Genomic DNA, 24982 nt, shown 5'->3' on the forward strand with positions numbered 1-24982 from the left:
CTATGTAAGCTTTAAGCTTCTGATCATAAGTACCCTTTAATGAAACCAAAACAAAAGCAGAAACAAAATACAAACCTTGTTTTTCAGAGCACATGAGAAGGATTCTGGGCTTTGAAAAAAAGATGTTTTATAGCTGTATAGTAGGGGAATATATTGTGTTATGAACAACCAGAAGTAGCCTAACAAACTACGTATGTGGTGAAAGGCAACTCTTTATGTTATGGCATGAGCAGGGAGCTGTTTATAAACTAACCTCACAGGAAATGGGCAAAGCTAGGATTAAATGTACTCATGCGAGTTTTTTCTTATCTGCATGATCGCTACTTTGGTCTTATTTCTGCTGGTAATAAATTTCTTTCATTCAGCACATTTTCAAATAGTTGAAAGACACGGAATAAAATGTCATCATTGCCTTGTGTTTCCTTCACCTGTACTTTGCATCCGGTTCTTAGCTTACAGCTAGATTGTAGGAACCTGTTGGGGCAGGGACTGTCTTTGTTAGGCAACTGAAGAGCTTCACCCTATGGCTGGGACTGCATACATTAAGACAGCACAAATACGTAGCTATGACTTTGTGTGTGTTTTAAGGTCAGCTCTCTCTTTGGACAGCACAAAAGGCTGAGTTATACTGCAGTGATAAATAAGCTGTCTATAAATGTACAGTGAGTTTTTCCCAAGCTCTGGGTGGGAAACATAAGGGAGGGCTGCTGCATTTAGAGGGAGCTCCAGGATTGCTGAATAGCCCAACTGCCACTGCTTTTCTCCTCCCTTTTCTTGCAGCACAGTATAAATCATTCAACCGTGTTGTTTACAGCCTCTACCCACTTTCTAAATACGAATGTAGATAAAAGGGTGAAAGTTAATCTTCTGTTCCAGAAAACTTTATTCTTTTGGGAAGAAGAAGGCAAGGGGAAGATGTAGTTAAGTACAGATGTACTATTGAAGAGCACTGGTGGTGAGCGGGGCCTCCAGGAATAAGACTTTGCTCCCATGGCTGTACTGAAGCTGGAGAGGGAGGTTTTGTCCCTGGTTAGTGAGGATGCATAGAGCCCTTTTGGAGTTCAGAAAGTAACAAAGTTCACATCTGGTCTCTGGCTTGCTTTTACTCACTGGCAGCAGATGAGGAGCTCTAGAGGGCAGACCAGCAGCTCTGGGAAAGCAGCAAGTTTTTAGAGGGTGGACAGCAAAACTGGGAGAAATAGGTCTGAAGGCTGAGAGGCAGGAGAGAGGAAATTTTTGGTAAAAAATTAAATGTTTTAAGATGATGATACATTTATTTGTATATTCATTTACTTATTTTCAGAATTATTAGGATTTCTGAAAAAAAAATCAAAATTTGAAGGTCATAATCTTAAAGCCAAACAAATTTCTGCATTTCCAGCCAGACCACTGTTTCTGAAATTTTATTTGCTTATTATGGCCATTTCAATTTTGGTCCCTACAAATATTCAACCATTATAAAATTTATTGTATCATTGTTATTAAATGTTACTTGTCAGCTTACAGTGTTCTTTTAGTACTCCATGACCTTTATACCTGAAGGCTTTACAAACCACATAGCAGCCTCTCTCTTTTTCCACTCTGACCACTCCCACAGATTAAGGTGTGGAAGTAGCTGCTTTTTTTTGTGGTTTTATGAGAAGACCGTTTTGCAAACAAGACACTTCTAAAAAGTTTTTACTTGCAAAACACCCACTACTATAAGCTGCCTTTTCATTCTTTTTCGTATATGAATAATAAAAGTCATCTGTAAGTCTCTGGGAATCATGTAGTTAATAAGGTTAAGATAAATGTGTGTTTAGGATATGTGCAGATTTTCTACATTATGCTGGATTTGCATTTATGTTCTTTGGAAAACAGACTCTTTCAGTTTCCCTTCTTGTGTTCTAATTGTCTTCTGGGATGTCTCATTTAACTTGTAAGCATATTAAGATATCCTTTAAAAAATATTAACATTCATTTACCTTACAAGTGGGGAAAGTTTATTTAACAGGGCAAGGGTCTACAGTGTTCCTTTCCTGACTGATTCACAAATTCAAAGGTTAAATGTACTTTAATAGTCCTCTGTGCTTTGTTTGACTGTGGTTCCCTAAGGTTATAATCAGACCAACTGAGCTGTGTTATGAGAACTAATTTGTAGATGTTCTGATTAACTTTGAGATTATTTTCTTTATAATTTATAATAATTAAAAATTTTATGCTGGTACTTTTTAAAAAAGCTTGAGGCTATTGAATTATGATGATAGTTGATACTGATCATGACAGTTGACATCAATGATGTCAAGCGTCAGTTGCAGGTTTAGATTTAGAAATCCTTAGAGCACTTGCTTCATCTGACTAGCAACTTCAAACTATTTGACATCCCAGTTGCTGTTTAATGTTTTCATTTTGCTGTCCTCATCACTGTAGTTTTTCTTCTGTGTTTCCTTTTAACTTTAGGAAGTCTGTTAGATGGGGGCCTCACATAGCTCTTTAATGAAATGTCAGTAAACTACTGATAGCATTTATTATCATCCCATGATCTCCATCTGCTATCTGAACTTGTCTCTTACCGCACCTCTGAGGAGCCATTCTGAGTGCCAGTTTCTGGGAAAAGTTGCTATAGCTGTGATTTAGCAGTGGGTGCTGGCTGATACCTAAAGATAGTAGGAGGTGGTTTTAATCCGTAGGCTACAACTTCAATAAGTTATTGCGCTGAAGTGTCTAAGTGGGATTACATGTGAGTTTCTAGTCCCAGCAATTTATTCATATCTTTATGATGTCTTTACATGTCTTTACAGATGATTGGTAATTTAGGGGACTTGTCTGTGTACAATCCATGAATCCCAGTTTCAGTTTAGGAGTGCTTTTAGTGCATCTGTATCAAATTTCAGTTTAATTTAATTGAGAGCCTGCCTTCCATGGTGCCTTTTGAAGGTGGAAGATTTTAGCAGTTGAGCAGGGGAATAGTCTTGAGCTTTCATTGTGTTTCATTAGAGCAAAAATTCACTTCAACAAAGAAGGCAAAAATTCATGGAAGCAGTCCATCCAAGCAGCCTGAACACTGGATCAGGTGCTGGCAGGCTTTGGACCTCCAGAAAGACTCAGTGTTCCTTCTAAAATGGCTTATGGGACAAAGACAACACAAGAAGAAAGCAGACAATTTCTTGAGGCAAAAGAAAGGGACATAAACCCCTTTGGACAGTTGGAGTAACCATTGCAGGACATGTGCCTCCTTCCACCCCCTTCCTAGAAGGAAGCCGTGGAGGCAGTGCTGTAATCTGACATGGGCATCCTCCCCCATTGGGGCAGGGGTGAGAGGGCATGGAGGGCTTGCTTTAGAGGTTCAGGCTCTAAAGTAGTGACGGGAAACCCACAGCTGCAGAAAACTAGGTTGCTATCTCCCAGCCATTCATAGTGGCAAAGCTTCTGTCTTGTCCCTCAGCCCATGGACCTTCTGGATGAACTCAGTGCAACAACCCAGAGAGTTTGCGGGACCTCTCCCTGACAAAGTTTTCCAGGGCAAATGCGTCAGTTCAGTTCCTGGGAGTAGCTGTGCTCTAACAGCTTGAATTTCTGTCACAGGATCTCCTGACTGTTATGTTGCTGACATTGATGTGCCCTAGAAATTTCTGACTCTGTATACAACTCCACTTGTGCTCATGACTACACGGGCACAACTATTCAAAGGCAGCTTAAACCAAACAAAGCGTGTGTTTTAGAGGTGCAAGGCATAGTGTTAGGACTCAGGAATTCCTCACTGCTAATTTTGGCTGACACATACTCCCCTTGTGGCTTTCCATGTATGTGGATGAAACCAAGAGGGCATACTAGGAGTCACTGCTACACGTACTTAGTATCTGCAAATGTGACAGTGTTTTAATATCTTTCATATAGGTGAGGAAGTCACATTGATTAGCAAAAATCTGTCACTCAGAAATAGCTACATGGGAAAAAATATTTTTCTTCCCCTTCTCTTCTGTAGGTGAAACTTGAGTTGATACTTTCAACTTATTTGCAGATCCCTTAACAGTGGAAAGCATAGGGAGAAGTCGCATCACTACCTTACTCTCTGCAGTGTTAAACAGTGGAAAGAAAACTTCAAATGTGCTTCTCTATTTTTAGTCTTTCTTCATACCATGGTCTCACAACTGCTCTCACCATCAATCTTTGCCCTTTCTACATGCAGTCAGTGGAGTATCATCTTACTCTGTCACAACACCCGCTTTATTGCTGTTACCCATAGGCTGTGTGTGAGCCAACTGCATGTGTAAATTGGGTTCTGAGGAAGCTGGTCATAAGCACATGTGAGTGTAGTATGGCTTCCGCCACCTGGGGTTTGGGAAAAGGACTGACACTAGCGAGGTGGCCTCCTGTGGTTCAGAGACTCTGCTCTTTGCACAGACATTGCAGAGAAGTCAATCACCACACATGGTAGCAGGATTACTTTGGCCATTCCCATTTGGAAGCTTGCTGGCTGTCAGTGGTGAGAGGTATTCTCTGTGCCCTTCTCTCTTGATGGGAGGGTCAGCACTCTGCAAATGTATAGGTGGGTGGGTGCTTTGGAGCCCACCTGAGAGGCCCAATGGAGTTGTTTCCCAAAAAGGCAGAGCTTTGCTACCACTGACAAGTGGCAGTCTTATTGTCAAGGTACTGAGGGACATAAAGTGAATGGAAAAGAGGGGTAAGAAGTGCATGGAACCCAGGAGCTTTCTGCTTCTTTTGCTGAAGGGAGCAGAGGAGGCCACATCTCCAAGTCTGGTTGTCCTCAGAAAGACCCTGGCTTTGGCTGTCAGTTGGTGGCAGGACCATGCTGTGCGGTGCATAGCCCCAGACAGGTGCTGATCTTTTGGACCTGTCCATCCCTTGGCTGATGTGACGGTTTTCCAGCTTCAGATGTCTTTAAAAAATCACCACCAAATACTGCTCCCAATCTCCCCCTCCCCATATTCCACTAAAAGTAGGAAGTGGAAAGACATGCTTGCAGAAATTTCCTTCTTTGTTTTAGGTTCTGTTTTTACAGGTAGAGAAGCTGTGTGGTGGCCATTGTAAGCATTTTTTGAGGTTTGATTTACTGGCATCATTAATTTTCTACATCTGTAGCAGAAACAAAATACGGTTCTGAGTTTTTTATGGCACTCAAACTGTATCTGCAGTTAAAAATATGCTTGTTGGTTAAATAGAAGTATTTAGCTGTATTGGCCTATTGTATGACAATGTGACTGTTACTTAAAGCCTGGGCTAGTGGCTGTTTAGCTCATGTGGGAACTGGAGATAACTGCAAATTCCTACCATCATGGCAAAGAGGTTTTGTCAACGTGAGGTAAGACATTGAAACACAGCTGCTACCACTTCTGCTTCTCCTACAGAGAAGTGTCAGAAGTGGAAGGTTAAGGACACTAATTACCTTGACATGCATGGATTTCTGCCTGCCATGTGGGAATGTGGCAGGCTGTCTCTGGAGGGCTGAAACTGGCATGGGCTTTGACATGAGATGGGAGGTGGGAAATGGTTTCAGGGCAATTGGGCAAGCATTTTCACTCTCAGTGGGAAAAGATGGTTTCAGCCAAAATGAGGCTGCCCATAGATACGTGACTAGGTTTGACTGCTTACAGAGACTGATGAGGAAGGATATGGGAGAGAGATATGGGGAGGAAAGCAGTCAGAAATTAAGTTTAAATCTGGCTGCATGAAATGTTTTGTTACAGGTGTCTCCAAGTAAACCACTGTGCAGATTACAGGAGATGTGCACCAACATAGTGGGCTTGACTTCTTCCACCACAGAGGGTGATAATAACAAAGACAATTGCATATTTAAAGGAGAAATCCAGACAGAAAATTTTGATATGGGAAGTTGATGCTGGGTTTACAACTGCAGCTTTGCTATGCAGGCTACAGCTGCACTTTAAATAATTTAAAAGAGCTGCAGTGAGCTGCTCTGACCAGAATTCAGCATCCTTGCCCACCTGTTGTGGATAGTATGCTATTTTTTGACCCACAAAGCATTCAGAGTATGTTGCTGTACATGTTGGATAAATTAATAAATAAATAAATAATAAGAAAAAAGAATAAGGAAAACACAATAGGCAAAAGGAGAATTGGTACTTAATGGTCTATGTAACTGGCAGAATTAGCAATGCAGAGCACGTTATAGAGGTTATTCTGTCATACAACTGTTGCCCAGCTTCCTCTTTGGTTACAAATGTCTAGATAGTTTGGCCAGCATGGCTCTAGCTAGCAGGCTACAAACAGGATCCAGTTTGTGGCATGTTCTCCTTCTGGCCTGCTGCATTTTTCTCAAAGTGTTATGGAAGTAGTGTTTAGGTGGCCAAGGCTGCTGAAACATCTGATCTGGGCCACATGCATCTGTGCTGGGTAGAGGGGAGTCAGGTAAAAATAGGCTCAAGTGTATAATATAGCATCTAGGAGTAAATCCTGCCACACTAGTAGCACAGATCTAGGAACTATCAGAAAACTGAGAGTCTGAGTGATGTTATGGCACTGCTTGGTTTAGATCCTGACTGATTTAACATTACATATTCCTCCTCAGGCTACAACACTGGAAGTCCTATGAGTTTTGTTAAGCAACTGATTTTTAGCATGTTTTGGTCAGATACCAAGTTTTCCTATGTGAGTCCTCAGTTCTTGAGCCAAAGAGTGTGTTGCTGAAGTCCAGAGACATACAGCAGCTTTTTCTCCTGCAGCCTGTGTTTAGGCATTGGAAAGCAAAGCTTCCTGGTGGGTAGAAGCCTTCTTTTTTTTTCTTCTTTTTTTTTGTATGTGTGTTTCTTTTTCTTCTTTTTTTTTTTTTTGTTATCAATATTTAATGAGATTTTCAATGTCTTCTGTGCCTGTCTCTTGGTAAAGGTGTATCTGTGCAACAACACTGCTCTTTTCAACAATCTCGTTTGCTTTGGCAATATCCATATATGTATAGTCCTGCCCTGTAAAGGGATTACTAAGAACTTCTCTAGTATGTAAGTTACTTGAAGGGCAGGGTAAAAATTGGTTTTACAAGGCAGTGTGGCTTTTACCCATATTTTTAGCATTACCATGTTAACATTACCATTACTCATTTTAATGTGTAATTTTAACATTGCCACATTAATGGCTGACTTACTGCTTATTATTGTTCAGCTTGTAGTCTATTATTAAAGGTAAATGTATGTCTTTCTTCAAAGGAAAATCTGGGTGTCTGGATGAAAATGTCCAACTAGTTTGTGTTTAGTTTCTAAAGTTTAGTCATGGAAAACTTTAGTTTAATTGATATCTGAAAATGTTTTTCTTCATTTTGTCTTTTTCTCAAATGTTTTCTCTCATTTCAAATCAATATGATTATTTTTTTAGCCTCTGAGGTTAGTGTTGTCATAATTCTGTTCCTCTAGAGATCTTTCTTGTGTAATTATGAAGGAGGAGACAGTAGTCAGGACATGTAGCTTCTAACAGACATTTCTTCTTTATGGATTCAGTGTGATGAAAGACAAATGTGGTGAACATCAAACCCAGCAAGGAAGGCAGGGAAATCTGGCAAGACTCTTCTAGTTAGAACTCTTTTGCTTCTCTTTTTGGAGAGTTTAAGGAAATAGGATGGAAAAATTGTGCAATATCATTAGTGCAAACCTTGCTCCATAAATCAGCCTAAGGAGATTGGTATTTGTAAGCTTTTTTTTCCTCCTGTAAAGTAAGGTAAATGTTTCTGCCATAACTGCAGAGAGGCAATAAAAGACAGGTTGTAAACAAATCATTCAGTGCCGACAGGGGGTTCAGAGATGCTGACAAGAAACAAATAAAAGTGAATAAGGCCGGGACTCTGTTCTGATAAATTTCATTGATTTCTGCACTGTGTTATTACGGTTGTAGTCTGCACTGTTATCTTGTGGTTCCAAACCTTTCATTATGACTTCAGATGATAACAGCTGTTGATACCCTGCAGGAGGTTTCAGTGACTACCATGGGGTAAAGTACCATTTGCTGAGAAATAATTAGGAAAAAAAAATGTCTAGGTTGCTTTGATCTGCCTGTGGTGGCATCCTTGCAGAAGACATTATGTGCCAATATTGCATCTGTTTCCTGGATAGGTTCATGAAGTCTTTATGAGAGTACAGATCCTCTATAAAACAGTATAACCAGAAGTGTCTGACTTGCTGAGTCAGCACAAGAGGTGTGCTGCTGCACTGTGCCTGGGGCTCATCAGGCCAGTGCCCAAGACCTTTCAGCATCTACCTTTTTCATGTAAATAGGGATATCTAAAGCTTTTTGCTGTTGTGACCTACTGTCTGAGCCACATTAGGTATCCGCTTACATGTGTAACAGCGAGGTAAACATGTCTATAGCTGTCGGACTTGCAGAAGCCTTAGCTCAGCAACATTAACAAAAATAGAAAGCTAAAACATGAAAGCAGTTCCCAAATCCTGTGTGATTTATTAACAGTATGAGATAAGCTACAAGATACCTCTGAATCCCAAGAGTTTTAAGCAAATAAGCATCTCCCTTTATTCTAGGTAAGCATAAATCCAAGCATTAGTTTCTGGATTGTTTCTGATCTGATGCTAGGAGGAGGAGGGGCCTGAAGTGCACTCTTTAGGAACTTGCAGCAAATGGGAGCACAAGCTGTAGGTGTGTGAGATAACCTTATACTGGCATATGCTATTGGAGATGCTGGAAAATTGCCAAAGCACTTGCAGCCTGCTGCTTGGCAGGAGCATTAGAAAGTCCTTGGTTCCCTCCTTCTTAGGAAAGAGTTGGTAAAGGACTGAGAAGAGTATGCGTATGTGGAGGAAAACTGTTAAGAGGACAAAAGGAACACAAACCAGGCTGTGTTCATAACACTGTCTGCAATACTGGAGATAACTGAGGGCTGTTCATTATTTTGAAGAAACCCAAGCTCTAGCTATGCTGAAATGAATGACTTTGAAAGGAGCTCCTCTTTATTTAATAAATTAGCTGTGTGGAGTTACTTACTGTATGATTTCCACTCCTCTGCAGACCACCCCCTCATACCAGCTCAGGGTGCTGTAGTGTTCCTGCAGTGCTAAAAATGTTTTCAGAGGGTCACAATTCCATTGGAGCTTTTCTGTGCCTTGCTTTTATGTGCTGATTTGTATTAGTGGGCAGAAAAGGCTATTTATTTACTACCATCACTGGAGTAGCCCTGAATCTATTATCTGCTTCTGTCTTTGACCTAGCATACTGCTCCCTGCAGTCGTGTCTGCCTCACTATCTTGAACCTTTTACTCTTCTGCTGCTTCTGAGTATGAATAAAAAGCCAAGAACAAGTTCAGGGAGTCCCAGGGATGCAGTTCCAATGACTTAATGCACAAATATGTTTCAAAGACAGGTTTGGACTATGAGACTACTGTCAGCTAGGAGAGAAGATAGAGTATGGGTCAGATACTATCACAAAAGAGATGAAATGACCCTCCAGGGACCTGCCTGCTTGCCTGGCCACTGACACTTCCAGTTCTTACAGACATGGAGATTGCCTTGGAATAGGCTTGTTTTCCCTCGGCAAAATATACTGAGTTTTGGGGGTGACGAGGGGTATCTTTAAGTGGAGGTGATGGAAGAGTGCAGGTTATTGAGCATTGCGATAAGGGGAGGGGACAGGAAAGCCTACTGGTACCTAAACATGAATCTTGGTTTTGTCTGTGACTCTGCTAACACTGTTTCAGTTGGAAAGAAGGATATGGGGACAGAGGCTTGAGCACTACAATTCTCAGCCTTGCTTATGAGGGCATCTAAAATCCAAAAGTCAGATCCATGCTTGATCCAAACCCTTTGTCTTCAAGAGATTTACACTGAGAATAAATCTTAGCCAGTGTATGTGTTCTATAGTACGTTTTTATTTATGACTCTGGAACACAGTTATATCTCAGAAGTTTTCATGGTCTCCTTGGCATTTTGCAGGGCTCCTTCTTTGCAGCACCATGGAATGCTGTGTTGCTTTTGGGAGGTTGCCACACCACATTGTCTAGCCCCAGGCTAAGGGGTTTTATTTATTTTTACTTCACATTCTTTCAGCTGTTTTCACTTTTACTTTATACCCGTACTCCCGCAGAATTTCTTCATGAATGTGGCAGCACATTGGGTTTCTTGGCTTATGAGTTATAGTTAGTTAAATAGGCTGCTGGATTTGTTTGCCCTTATCTGAGAAATTTTAATACTGTTAGCAGCAACAGAATGAAAGGTGACACTTCGGGAGCTGAGCTCTTATCAAAGAGATGGGAAAGTTGTTCTCCCAGAATGCTGCTGATCTGAGGTTTTTCTAGCTGTCTTGTTCCTATTCAGTTGAAGTCCCTGGATGAGACACTATCACTCTTGTGAATGCAAAAGGAAATCATTGTGAGATTATGCAGCAATGTAATTTGCAATGTAACTGTCTGTGTAGCTAAATTGCGTGCACATATATACAACGAGATCTGTCTTCTACAAATTCTGCATTGTTCTCTTAACTGATCTAAAAAAAGAAATAAAAAATTAATGCACTGGTTGGTTTTCTGAGCCTGTGTTGCTTGTATCCTCTCTGCTCTTTATTATGTAAGTTTTCTGTTACTAAAATTACATGAAAGATATTCTTCATCACTTTAAGTTCTTTTTACTTTGAGCCAGTAAAATGATCAATTAAACTGTCATTGTAAATGAAATCTGAATATATTTGTATATCAGTAGCAAGAGAAATGTTGGCTGTCCCATCTAAGGGCTATAATTTAGTGTTCAGTCTTTTGTTAATTTCTTGGTTTCAGTGAACAGATAAGTATTGTTACTTTTCATAATAGAGGGACTGTTCACCAAGGAGCTATTGAGGGATTTATTGTAATAATAAGATGAAGCTGATATGAAGACACTTATCTTGTACAATAAAACATATCTTCATCTACTGATCTAGAACAGGAGGAAACGTCTGTTGTCGTTGCTCTTGCAGGATTACCTTGACTGTATCACTGACCAGACCAAACTCTCCCTGGGGACAGAAGAGCGATCAGCCCTGTTTGGAAACATACGAGATATCTACCGCTTCAACAGGTAAATTCATATTTAGCTAAACGAAAACAGTTCAGTAGCCTGAGTTAATGGAGAGGGAGCAAACCAAGTAAATAGTCTTTTATCACTTTAATAGAGCAAAGATACATAAATTGAGAAATGGTCTATTTTTGATTCTTAGCAGGATTGATTTGCTGAGATCAGATTATTTTAACTGTTCATTTTTTAAATCCAGTGTGGTCTTCATTTGCTTTTTTTGTTTCCATGCTGAATTTAAGCCTAACCTGCACTGTTAGGCTCTAACTGAGCCTAGTGCAAGACCACTGTGACTGAAATTCTTGCCTTATTAAAGGGATGTTGTTTTATTCCTAATGTATTGGGTCCTTTTCTGTACACATATGTATCACCCAGGACTGGCTTTTCTAGTGTTTTATAGTGCCAGGGGGACTCCCTGAATTAATTTCTTGAACTATGTTCAAGTATCTTCCATTTACTGAAGGCTTCCATTTCGTATATTTACAGCCTTCACTAAAACTCTGAAGATGGGATTCTAGTATATATTGGGAGCATGATGTTGAATTTCTTGCTTGTATAGCTAGTGCAATGTCGTGTGGAACCTGCAGTATCTGCAGTTTTAGGAGCATGCCACTGCTGCTTTTGTCTGAATCCTCCATTACTATAAAAATACTTAACTTATTCAGCATTTAAGTTAAACCTGAATATGCAACCAATGCAAGAAATGTATTGGCATAAGATTCCCACATCTTTTATATCCTATTATTCCTGTAAAAGCTCTCTTAGCTTTGCTATAATTGGCAAAACATCTCCCAAACTACTGTGTTCTTTGAAGAACAACAGATAATTTAATTGAATCAAAAAAGGATTCTGAAGTGGAGGGCTTGTGTCAAAAAGCATCTTCAATGGTTTTCTGTCATCATGGGAGGCTACTTTAAAGTACCTCACATGGAGTATTGTGTGCAGTTCTGGTATCCTAAACATAAAAAGGACATGGAACTGTTGGAACAAGTCCACAGAAGGGCCACGAGGATGATCAGGGGACTGGAGCACCTCCCGTGTGAAGACAGGCTGAGGAAGTTGGGGCTGTTCAGCCTGGAGAAGAGAAGGCTGCATGGAGACCTCATAGCAGCCTTCCAGTATCTGAAGGGGGCCTATAGGGATGCTGGGGAGGGACTCTTCATTTGGGACTGTAGTGATAGGACAAGGGGTAATGGGTTTAAACTTACACAGGGGAAGTTTAGATTGGATATGAGGAAGAAGTTGTTTACTGTGAGGGTGGTGAGGCACTGGAATGGGTTGCCCAGGGGAGTTGTGAATGCTCCATCCCTGGCAGTGTTCAAGACCAGGTTGGAAGGAGCCTTGGGTGATATGGTTTAGTGTGAGGTGTCCCTGTCCATGGCAGGGTGGTTGGAACTAGATGATCTTAAGGTCCTTTCCAACCCTAACTATTCTATGATTCTATGATTTCTGCTGCTGGGGTCACTTTTTGGTATCAAAGGGAAGAGCGGGGATGAATCTATTCAGAACTCGTGGATAAAAATAAAAACTGGAAAGCTTCTGTGTCCTGCTTTAGCTACAATTGATTTGACTGAATGTCTAACATGATGGAAAATACATAGTCGTAGTCTGATCATCTGTTTTGGAGCCTTAAGGCAATGATTGTGAGCTTATAGCTTACCAGTGGTGACACGATGGAAGAAAACAGTCCTGGCCATTATGTTTTCTCATCCCTCACAAGCAAGGACATAATTATACCAGCATCATTGCAAATATTACCTAACAAAAATATCCTCAAGTGTGAAAGGTTATTATACAGAATAACTGAGTTGCAAAAAAAAAAAAAAAAAATAGCGGTTGAAATGAAGAAAAAAGAAAAAGAAAAAAAAAAAAGCAGTTTTAGAGATAGATATGTTACAATGGTTAAAACTTGCTGGAAAGTTGTCCAAAGCCTCTAGTGAGTTACTAATCTATTTCAGGCCTTTTGATTTAAAATTATACACGGAAATTGTGAGCTTGTAAGACTGAACACACATTGTAGACCTCAGTATAGCTTCAAGGATTAAGCTTCCTCCTGTGTAAAACTTGGCATGTAGCTTCTGGGACCTAAACATACTCTTAAGACTTTTTATTTATTTTTACTTTTGTAAAAGGTCCATTTGGCAGTTCTGCGTTTATAGCTTCAGATGCTTTTTGTGGCCATGATTTTGTAGTTTAAGAATTACCTTGTTTTTTTTCAACTTTGAGTTTGACCCTTAACCAATGATCAAAGGTTTTAGTCTTGGGTTGGTTTTTTTTGACTTTGTATGAGATATTTCAGTTACTGGGAATTTCTTTCAGCTAAACTACTTATGATTTTTATGTGTTGCATTGAATGGCAGAAATGATGGTCAGAATGCTAGTTAGCTAGGATGTCAGCTGCTAGTCTTGTGACTAGAATCTCTTTTTGGAAAGCTATTTCTTATAATGGAACCACTGATTATACACTGGCCCACTGGTCCTGTGCTGCCCCTTGGGAAAAGATCCCCTACTATTAGTTTATTTATTCAGAATGTGTAAGTGTTCTGAAAGTCAGCATTTGCTGCCTTTCTTTCCTGGCCTCTCTTATTTGAGATTCCCTGTAGTGTCAGTTTAGGATAAATTCTCCACTCATACCATGACTCAGTTCTTAACTGGGGACACTACAGAGAAACATGCTCAAGTTTAGTACCAACAATTAGATGTTCTTAGGAGAAGCCAAGCTGAAATGCATGCTGCTGACACAGGTCATCCTGCATGGTCCTTGTCCAGCAGTGACTCCTGAAGCACACAAATACAGTGCAGGGCCATTTTCTGTAGCAGCCATATTCAGCATTTGCTTGCTCTGAGCTTCCTGGTGGTACGGGCTGGCTTGTTGTTGGGAGGAGCCTTCATAAAACCTGTAAGAGCTCACCTTTAAGGGAAAGGTTGGTTTGGTTTGATTTTCTGAGTGGAGAGAAATTATTATTGGCCACAGGATTTTTGTGACAATGAAGTTATATCAAGGCTAAATTTCTCTTTAATTTTTTTTTTCTTTTTACTGAAAGTCTGAACTTTTCAGATTAATTTGCCAGAATTTTATATGGTGAAAGTATTCTACTATGAAGACCAGATCGGACTTGCTATGTCCACTCTTTCTTTGAATGCTATATTCTATCAGTCATTGAGAGAAAGAAGTTTTTCAGAGATGCTGTTACTTTAGCATTTATGGCTATACTGCACAGTGCTTGGTCATCAAGAAGTTGGTTGTTTTTTTTTTGTCATAGGTTCGGGACAAACCATGCTGTTTTCTTCCTACATCTTTGCATTCCTTACATTCCACCGAAATTGCCTGTCTCATGTCCCATCTCCTATTACTATCTCTCACTTGCTCCAATTTAGATCAAGGTGGAGGAGAAAAATACTTGTGTTTCATTTTAAAATGGTTTGGTGGTGATATAAAATTAATAAAAATTTTTAGAAGTGCCTTGTCTGAATTGCTTGTGCAAATATGGTGATTATTTGCAGACCTATAAACGTGTTTATTTCTTTCCTCTTGACCTCCTGTAGCTAACAGCTTGATACTAACCTGCCTTTTGTCCTACTGAAAGTCTTCACCCATGGTGGGAAGACAAATGTATTGTCTTGAAAATAAGTCATACTCCAAAAAAATCAAAGCATCCTAAAAAGACATTGTAATGAGACTTTTATTCATTTGACTTGAAAAGATAACTAATCCACTGCATGTAAAATAGTCTCTTTATGCTTACGTCTCTCATTCCAAAGGAGTTAACATAAGCTATTGAGGATGATCCTAGATTCAGATTTTTTCAGCCCACAGTAACTCAAGCTGTATAGCTCAGTACATGGTCTTAAATGGCACCGGCACTTGCAGCGTACTTCAGTCTGAATCTTGTTAGCAATTCAGCTGCAAGAGCATGGAGTTCCTCTAACAATGCTCCCCCATGCTCCCTTCCTGCCTCGTGGTTGGCACAAGTGAGTCACAGAGGCTGAGAGCTGTGGTACCACCTGTGAACAGCATAAAACCTCTGCATATTCAGGTGAAGGGAACTAATGCTTTTCTCTGTTGTTTCTTCTGCTGGGTACTTAGATGTAGCCTATAATAGCCCTGCTTTTTCACGTGTCAGCTTGGTTGTATAGGGATTTATTTAAGTTTTACAGGATTCCTGGGCATGACACATTTGTTATTTTTACAGTAGCAGGCTGCTCTTGCCACTCCCATTCTTACCAGCAAGGTGAAACAGAAGGGAGTGCAGTATAGATGCACAAAATCTTTAAAAGCATAGCCCTTGCACTATGGGCTTGAGCTGAAGGCATAAGCCACTAGCACATTTACTGCATAAACCTGGACTTATTGCATGAATATATGAAGTCTTTAGGTGTTGCACTGCTGTGTCCTGTAGGAGGAATAACATGTTATTATATGGGACCAATAGGAATAAAATGGCAATCAAGGAACTATATACCTTTAAGCCATCAAAAGAATGTCTGCCTGCCAGACAGCAGGAATACTCTGAGCCTGTTCATTGTGTCTGAGGCTATTTCCAAAACTCATGGGTGGAACACAATCATTATAACTAATGGTTATGGTCACCATTGCTACTTCTTTTGCTGATGTAAAGGAGCTTCTTGAGTGTGGGGTATCAAACAGAGGTCATATTTTTGTTCTCATTTGATGAAGTGTGGAGGTTAAAGTGTTGCTGTGCAGACTGGCTTAGTGACCGCTGAACCTAAGCTCTTTGTCTGTCTTTGTTCCTTGTGACTGATTGCTGATTTCTTCCCTTCCTTCCACCAGTAATTAGAGAAGCAAAGAATAAGTCAGGAAACTTTCCTGGTTTACTCCTTTTCTTACTCATGGGGTGAAATTATGTCTGCTTAGAGGGGAAAAGGGTAGTTCGCTAGATAAAGGTGTAGCAACACTTATGCAAAACTCATTCAAGGAACCAGCTGTGAACTGGGAATGAAGTAGCCCTAAACAGAAAATCATCTGATGAGGGGGGAGTTCTATCAGAAGACAATTTGGCAGAAAACTCAGTTTCTTCTCTCATTTTCCTGAGTACCTCCTTCAGTAAGACTAAAGACTACTTGGATCAAGGACAGACCTCTGAGGTTTTCTTCTTCTGCTTGAACTCCTTCTTTCACTGAATTGGCTTTTGAGAATGGAGTTTCATACAACAATGAACATGCTCCCTTATTGCTTTGCTCCTGTTACAATGAATTCATTTCCTGCTTGGCATGTCAAAATTGTAAAATCCTCTCAGTGAGGTTTTATTTTTATGCATGTAGAATTTATATGTTCCCATCCAGGAAACTTTTTGCAGGCTAACCGTTTTTCTTCAGTGAAGAGACCCACTAAAGGTAGATGAATTTTCTCAGTGAACTTATTGCCATTCTTCTTGTATGTGTAATACATCCCTGGTTCTCATCTGTGTTTTTCAGACCAGCTCCTCATCTCCCTCAATCAAGTAAAGCTCATGGAACATACAAAATCTTTATAGGGCAGCACATGTGCTTCAATAACTTCAGTTTTGTTGTTTTTTAATTGTGTTAGTTGTTATACAAGCTTACACAATGGACTGATTGTATCACTGTGAGTATCATAGAAGAGCTGTCAATCTGAAGGAAGAGGCTTAGCTTTGCTTAAGAGATCAGCAATCCATGGTTATTGTGATGACTTGAATTTTTGAGTATGTTTTCTTAGGGTGTTCTCTTGCCTTCAAACAAAAAACACCAGAGGCTATACATCTAAGGGGAAGAGGAGCGTGAAACTGATTCTCATTCCCTTTTTTAGGACTCCCTGCATCGTTAAGTGCTTTGGGCATCACTGCCATGAATGATGAAGCACTGTCTGGCCCAGAATATACATATGTGTCTATTCCAAGGTGTGCCATAATTGTCTTTCCTTTTCCTGTTCCTTCTTTTAGTGAACTTCTGCAAGATTTGGAAAACTGTGAAAATGATCCCGTGGCTATAGCAGACTGTTTTGTTTCCAAGGTAAGTGGCTACTGCAGGATTCTGCATGATAACACCAGTTGCAGAGTGATATGGGGAAATAAGATTAATTTATTGGCTTTTGAAACCTAATTCTGACAGCTTGTGTGATTTCAACCAAGAATAGTTTGCAAATCTATGGAAAGGAAAGGAATTTCTCTTAGCAGGTAATAGGGAGATGCCCCTGATTTGCATTTTTTTTTTTTTTTTTTTTAATCAAGGAAAAGGTGTTATTTTCTTCAGTAAGTGTATCTGAAATGGTGGAGCTGTTGATCTAGAGTTCATTTTTAGATTTTTATGGTTTTGTGGGGTATTACAGAGATTCATTTTTTTAAACATAGGTGACCAAGTGATGCTCCAGTTTTACCTTGTCAGCTTAACAACAGCCAGAGAATACAACTTGGCTGCACTTTTTAAAAAAGCAATAACCTTACCTTAACATGTGGCCGTGTTTTCTGAGATGCGTTTTTCCTGAGCCCAGCAGCCATACCTTTACTTTTGTTAAAGGGGGTGGTTGAAAGTTTAGCTTTAAGATCCGTATCTCATGCTCTCTGACATGCTTTGAATTTTCTGAACATTGATCTGAACATCTTTATTCTGTTGGGCAGTTCTGAAGAAAAAAAATACGGAGGAAGAGAAGTTGTTAGGTGCAGGAGAAATACAGGAAACCAAAGTGTCCTTCATTGTAGGAAACCCAAAGCACCAGTCATGGAGAATGGGAATGGCTACAATGGGTAGGACAACAAGACATTAAGTAATTTGGGCTACTGATTACTCTAGTTCACTGCAGACATCATCAGAGAATTTACATTTGCCTTGAATCTGTAAAGTCCAAATGTATTAAGAAATAATGCCATTGCCATGGTAACTTTGGTACAGAGGAGTGGAAGAGGGTGCATGCAGTTGTTTAAATTTGGATAATCCCTCTATAGGTGTGTTTCCTTTAAAGAAACCCAAACAAACAAAACACCCACAAAACTCAACAAAACCAAAAAGTCAAACCCTGTCTTGTTTTATACCTTGTCCTGAACAGTATTGTCGGCACCAAGCATTCAGTGTAATAGGTCTAACACAAGGATTTAGGATTAACTGGATCACCCTTTCATGGTGGTCCAGTAATTTGTTTGGTACTGTTGTGACACAAGGGGAATAATAATGCCAGCTTAACACTGCTGTTGCCAGATCATTTGCTTAAGTTGAGATTGAGAAAGCTGTTACTTATCTAGTAATTGATCCTTTGTAAGCACTGAAAGATCTTAGTGTCAGTACCACTAGTACAAAATTAGGATGTAGTTCTTCCTCATTGCAACCGGTTCATGGTATGTTGTTATTGCTCCAAATAGCCTATACTGAATTGAAGGAGAGTGAATGGGACAAGGGCAAGCACAAAGTCCTGCTTCTGGAATGGAACAACCCCATGTGCACACTGGATCCAGCTCACTAGGAAACAGCTTAGCAGAAAAGGATTTGGGGTCCTGGCAGACAATTAGCCGAGTATAAGTCAGCAGAGTGCCTGTGCAGAAAAGGCCAATTGTGAGGCCTTCAGGATATTTACAGACAGCACAGTTTGGAGCTAGTAGATCTTTTTATTTTACTGCTTGCTTATAGCTTGGGCCACTGGGACTACTTCTGGCTGGAACATGAAACAGAGGTGGTGCAAGTGACAGTAATAAGTCCAGGAAACTGTTCTGCTCTTATTCAATTTAGCCAGCTGAAAGGAGTTTTCTGGTAGACTTTCTGGCCACTAGTTCCAAAATCCATCTGCATATCATTGCTCGTGCTTTTTGTTCCGTTGTCAAATGCTTTTAGCATTTGTATTATTGGCAGGCAACTGCCTGATGGCTCAGAAATTGCTAGAGATTGCAGTTCTAAAAAGCATTTTTTAGCTTCATCCAGACAAGTGCAAATACTTATAAGCAAAATCAAACAATACCAAAATACCCCGCAGTTCTGATTTTAGCCATGAAGATGTCATTACAGCAACAGCCGACCGTCTTAAGAGGCTCCAGTTATTCTTTCTTGGTTGATTGTATCTTCCCGGCATTGAGTAGTGGAAATAAAACTGCCTTTTTTGGCAGTATGCAGTTCTTCAAGTCTTACAGGACTTTGGCCATTTATTGTTCGATTGTTTCAAGTGTGCTGGATCTTCATTGTGAGTTAAACACAGTGATAATATCACACTGAAGTCATAGCTCACAGTCTTAGCTAATGGATGTAGCTCTGCTGGAGCTTCTTTAATGCTTCCAGTGGAACTGTGCTTAGGTTACACAAGCTGTGGATCTAGTGTTATTTTTCACTCTACTGGTTCAGCTGTGGATGCCACAGTTGTTGGGAATTCAAACGTATAATCAAGTTTTCACTGTAGGTACTTTGTTTACTTTTTTAATTTCATGAAGCTCAGTAACTGCATAAAGTAATAGCCATTTCTTTCCTCAGGATTCATCTGAAATGACACGAAATCGGTTTGCATGTATAACAAAACAGTTATGGTTAAAGTAACTCGAGCTTTTTGGAACTAAAATGTTTTATAGTCATAAAAACATCTAGGGAGTTTAATTTTTTTAAGGCCTAGTTTTAGACTGACAGATATTTGATAAACTGTTTCTTTGAACTTTGTGATTTGGTTTTGCTCAATAAAAATTGTACAGCTTGCTATACTTCCCTCACACAATCATACATTGCTGTGCTTCCAGCGTATAACTTCCATGCTTGAGCAGTAAACAGCCCTGTAACTTTTACTTTTAAGAGAAACTGAGTAAAGATTATCAAATCACATTAGTACACTATGAACAAAATCTCATAATTGTGGATTTGAATCTTAACATTTGTTGTACAGAGTTCCTGAAGCAGATAGCTCTGAAAATGGCAGCTTTTATTCATTACCAGACTTCAGCAAGTTTTATAACCTACCCAGTAACATAGAACTCACCAATAAAATAACCAGGCAGAGCTATGACTAAATATAAATATAAGTATTTAATAAAAACTTACAATGTTGTTTTAAATTCCTCTGCTTCCTCTTAGGGTCCTTTCCAACCCTAACCATTCTATGATTGATACCTCACAGGCAAAGAGGCAAAAATGCAGAAAGACATGCTTTTTAAAACCTGCTGTCCAGTCATGAATCGCTGGCTTTACCTTTGTGCCCCAAGCTTTAGATAGTGTGGGTGGGTATTTGTTTAAACAGTGTGGGATGGCTGCTGCACGGAAATAACCTGCCACTGAGGGTAATGATGTACTTACTAGTTGAGTTTCTACCAGCTCTGGTCCTGCCTCTTTGTCTAGAATTGTATTAACTCTAATACATTAAATGTCATGGAGACATTTTTTGCTAACTGTAATCAGAGGCTGATAAAAAGGTTCCACTGCAAGCATAGCTATAGCTTAATTATTTGCATAAAAGATTGCTTATAAGTTTTCTTGCCAACTCAGTCTTTCATTTTCATAGTAATGATGCCAATGTTAATTAGAAGAGTGACTCGAGTACTCTACACGTTTACATTTAAGTGAGTTGTTGTAAAGGAGATCTTAATTCTGGCACATTGCAGTTCTCACTCAGCACCTCAGAAATTCAGAACATGTGTTTTCTGAGAGACACACCAACAGCTTAACCAAGGGGAAAGGGAGAATTACTCTAATCTAGCATCTCATTAATGAAGAGGAGATCCAGGCAATTGGCTTCAGTTTACACTCTGACTCAGCTCATTTTTTCAGTCTCCATTTTCTTTTAAAGTGCCTTTTATGGCTATAAAAAAGCACAGAGCATTGAGAGAAGATCAGGGACATAGCCACGTGCTTGGCACCTCACTTCATGTGGAGGAGACTTGCAGTGAATTGATGCAGCAGCAGGGGACAAGTTAAGTACAGCTTGGATCTGCTTGCACTTGGCTTTGTTCTTGAGGGTGACCTGTACTCAGCCCAGATGAACTCTCAGCTTGGGTCTTAGATTTTTCAGCCTCTACCAAATAACAGGTTTGGGACCCAGGATTAAAATGATCCATGGAGTGATTCCAGTCTCCCCGCAGAGATCTTTTGGGTGGTTTTTTTTTTCTGGTTTGAAGATAGCTGAGGTGAACAAAACTTTCAAGCCGAGGAAGTTTAAAAATGTCTAGAGAAATTCTGATGAGCATAGCTGAGGTTTTGCTTACAGTGTGAAAGTATTGATAGGAATACATGAAATCCATTTTAGTCCCACTGTTTTGTTGCTTCTGAATACAGTTGACAGCATTGTCTTTAGCCTGCACAGCTTGTGCCCAGATATGCTCCCAGTTACACAGTGTTTTCTCTGGGGAGTCTGCTGTGAAGTAGAGAAGACCAGCTGGAAGTGTGAACTAGAAGTCCCTTCTTTGACCATGCAAATGTAATCAGGCAGGCAGTGGAAGCACAGCCTTCCTGAGTAGTGTGGCTTCCTCAGGCTGAGGAAGAGCCTCTCTTGGAAGTGGTTCTCTTGGCCACGCTCCGAATGTGTTCCTGCTTGACGCCTAGGCAAGGTGTATGATGTTGATTCACACCAGCTTTGTAAGTCTGAATGCATATCAACAATCTCATTCTGGAGGCAAAACACATGTAATTGACTTTCTACTGGCATTATGCTTGCATACCTCAGTAAAAACAAATGCTTTCTGATGGTTTCATGTGATGAAATGAGCTGTGGTGCAATGAAGTGAGTACACATGTAAGTGCAGTATAAATTTTGGTGTCATGTCTGATCAGGAAGCAGCAATGATTGTGAAACAATTCTTAAAGTGTTTTGAGGTGTTGAGGGCCTGAGAAACTACCTTTTTTATTTTAGACAAGTTTGTTCCATTTAACAGTGAGACTAAAATTGTTTTAAAAAATTCAAAGTAGTTTTGACCTTGTGTGAAAAACAAAACAAAAAACCAACAACCAAAACAAAGAGGGAAAGTGTGAAAAGGCTCCTGGGGATTTCAGACTTGCTTTTGATTTTGTGGAGAATGTGCACTCAGTCCACTCTGAAACCTTTGACATGTTTGGCCTTGTTTGTTTCACAGATAGTATTTTCATTTGTTAAAATTTACCAACAGATTTTTTTTTCCTTTTCATTTGAAAAGCCAACAAGGATGTGACTGTATTTATGAGCAGAACACATATATATGAAAAAATATATATAAAATGGTACAAAAAGTTCTGCATAAATCATATTATTGTGTGATTATAGCCATGGGAATGTATTTGAATTTATACCAAAGTCCCTAAATGAGTACCTTGTATTAACGTGTGCATATATAAAATAAATCACCTTTTTTCATCATACTGAATTTCATTCTAATGCTCTCTCTTAAGCAACCTGACTTATTATAAGTGCTAGCTAGTTTGGTGGAAATTGCCGTAGAAAATTGCACAGTGTAAAGTCTGCAGTGCTCTTTGTTTTGAACAGAAGAGGGCTGGAGCTGTGGCTGGGGTCCCAGGTATGGACATGAACATGAGTTCACTGCCTCTGGATGTAGACATGGGGTGTATGTACATGCTGTGAAAACTTGCTGCAACGAAATTAGTCCAAGCATAAAAAACCAAGCTAAACCATTTAACTGTATTTGTATCAAGACTATATTTACTTGGTTTGTTGGTTTAAGAGAAGACCAGTTTAATAAGCTTACAGCCCACTAGTGAGTAAATGGGGATTGCAATCCCCTAGAAAAACGTTTATTAGAAATTTGCTCGAGTTAATTTTTCAAGACAGTTAATATTGATATCCAGTAAGAAACACTGAAATGGATTGCAATAACTTGTACTCATGTGGACTAGCATCTTTACATGGCATCCTTATGAATTACTGCCCAGTAGAGAAATGGATGGTACAGCCTTCTTTAACACCTGTGAGAGGGGGAAAGGAGCAGTGCTGTTGCAAAAGGGTGAAGGGTACTGCCTGAGCTGGCTCTTTCTGATGTATGGCCAAAAAAAATGCAAACCAAACAAGGAGAAACAAAAGCCACAGCATCTATCAGGCCTCTCCTCCTCAGAGCACTGTTGCCTTCTGTGAAGGCAGATACTTGGTCTCGCCATTCACCAGTGACCGCCCCTCACGGAGCAAAGCTATTGTGCTGAGAAGGCCAGAGTCTCTTCTGAAGATGCTTCAAGTGGAAACTGGGGTCTTATTTACCACAGGAGGATTGATTTTTATTCATCTAGGAAAAGAAAAGTGATTATGTGAGCAGTTGGCCATTCTGCAGTAGTCTTTAGGACTCCAGCAAGCTGCAGAAATTACTTATTATTTGGGATAGAAGATGATAGGCAGGTGTGAACTTAAAGCACATAAAATCTTTCTGGGAGCCTGTTCTTGCATAGTTAAATGAAAAAAAAAAACCATACAACTTAGGCAAAGAGGAAAGGAATGAAACAAGTTTTTGCTCTGAGAAGCTTGTCAGCGTTAAGCATAGGCAGTTTCACTGTGACAGGCAAGTGTGGAAACCCACCTAAATCTAGTTACAGCTGGGTAATAACTGTCTGCTCTCATGGAGCCATAAATTACTTTATTAAAAAAATATTAAAAAATCACTTTCATGGTTTATAATTTTCACATGTAAACTATGCTCAAATGTGAAAGTATTTATAGTTGTTCAAAAATTGCGTATCAAACAAACCTACAAAATCTACTTCTCCTAGCAAACATGTGTGTGCCACAAAAATATAGGTATGTGCAAGTCAGCTGTTTGGAGGGGATGGTGTGGAAGTGGTGATGTCTTGTTTTGTGAGCTTTCTTTTAAGATGCATAGGTTGTTGAAAGGACCTTGGAGGCTTAGTTACAAAGCCAGTTGTGTTATCTCTGTATGGGTTTCCTTGGTTTTTCCTTCAAGTAAAGGAAAAATCTTGCACTCCCCTCCTAATTGGAACTCAGTTAATAAGTCTCTGGTATTGTTAGGACTATCACAGTGAAAGTAGAGAAATCAGTGATCAGAAACAGGAGAAGTCATTGTCTTGACATCATCATCTTTATCTTGCACCTGTGTTAGCTGTTAGTTTGACAAAATCTGAATATGTGTTAATCTTTCCTCCCCATGCAGAGTGAAGATTTTCACATATATACACAGTACTGCACCAACTACCCAAGGTAGGAATACTGGATTCCCTTTCTTCATTTGTCCCTTGGCCAGTTTATATAATGTAAGTTACAGTATATAAAGAAAATAATATGAAAAATCAGCTTCTCCCCCTCACAAATTGGAGGAATGGTCAAGGAGTTTAACTTACAAAAACACAGAGCAGTGATTGGATTAGAAATCTGCTGTCCCCCTTTTAGAAGGGAATTAAAATATCAATTCTTGACTTTACCTACAGACTTACAATGTGTCTTAAAGCTATGCACTGATGTTTCCAGGTCAGTGGCTGTATTGACAGAGTGCATGAGGAACAAGGCACTGGCCAAGTTCTTCAGAGAGCGGCAAGAAGCACTGCAGCATTCTCTGCCCCTGGGCTCCTATCTCTTGAAACCTGTCCAGCGTATCCTCAAGTACCACCTGCTTTTGCACGTGAGCACCCATTATAAATGTATTTAGTTTATGGCTGCTGCATGCTGAAATTCCTGCTCTAGTACAAGATTTGATAATTAGAAAGGTTCTGGGTTTCCTTAAATGTTCTTTCTTCTGGGGGTGTTTGATTTCTACCGATGGAGACTTTCTGTCACTTCACAGCATATGCGTATATTTGGAGTGGGGAATTAACGGTAACTGGTTTAGACACACTGAATCAGTCTGTGCATCCAAATAATTACGTGTTTGGATCTTTCGGTTTTGTTTTCATTTTTTTTTAAACTGTTCTGTAATTCTGAAGTGGAAGATTCATGTCATGATTAAACAGTTTTGTACCCAAATCTATTGTTGCAATGAAAACCAGCATTTTTCCACATGTTGAAATGCTGGGGGTGATGGAAAGAGGACTAAATACATATAAACACCCCAAATGGTAAGAGTTTTGTGGAGAGAAATAACTGAGGAAATTGGAACACTTTCCATCTTCAGTGAATTGAGTTAAGCAAGCTTTG

The 24982-nt window shown here is 39.7% G+C and overlaps 1 protein-coding gene across 2 annotated transcripts in view; it reads left to right on the forward strand.

Moving 5' to 3' along the window:
• The window catches only part of PLEKHG1 (pleckstrin homology and RhoGEF domain containing G1), a 121031-nt gene that overhangs the window by 78716 nt on the left and 17333 nt on the right, over nucleotides 1-24982 (forward strand). For both annotated transcript variants that reach the window (XM_061471573.1, XM_061471572.1), the window contains exons 3-6: nucleotides 10901-11001; nucleotides 16917-16986; nucleotides 24006-24052; nucleotides 24320-24470. In XM_061471573.1, the coding sequence (XP_061327557.1) occupies nucleotides 10901-11001; nucleotides 16917-16986; nucleotides 24006-24052; nucleotides 24320-24470 (369 nt within the window). The remainder of the gene's footprint in view (nucleotides 1-10900; nucleotides 11002-16916; nucleotides 16987-24005; nucleotides 24053-24319; nucleotides 24471-24982) is intronic.

Source organism: Pezoporus flaviventris, unplaced genomic scaffold (assembly GCF_033815535.1).
Source record: "Pezoporus flaviventris isolate CSIRO_AGI_PZ_B2104156 unplaced genomic scaffold, CSIRO_AGI_Pfla_v1 ptg000066l, whole genome shotgun sequence".
In the NCBI taxonomy this organism is placed as follows: Eukaryota; Metazoa; Chordata; class Aves; order Psittaciformes; family Psittacidae; genus Pezoporus; species Pezoporus flaviventris.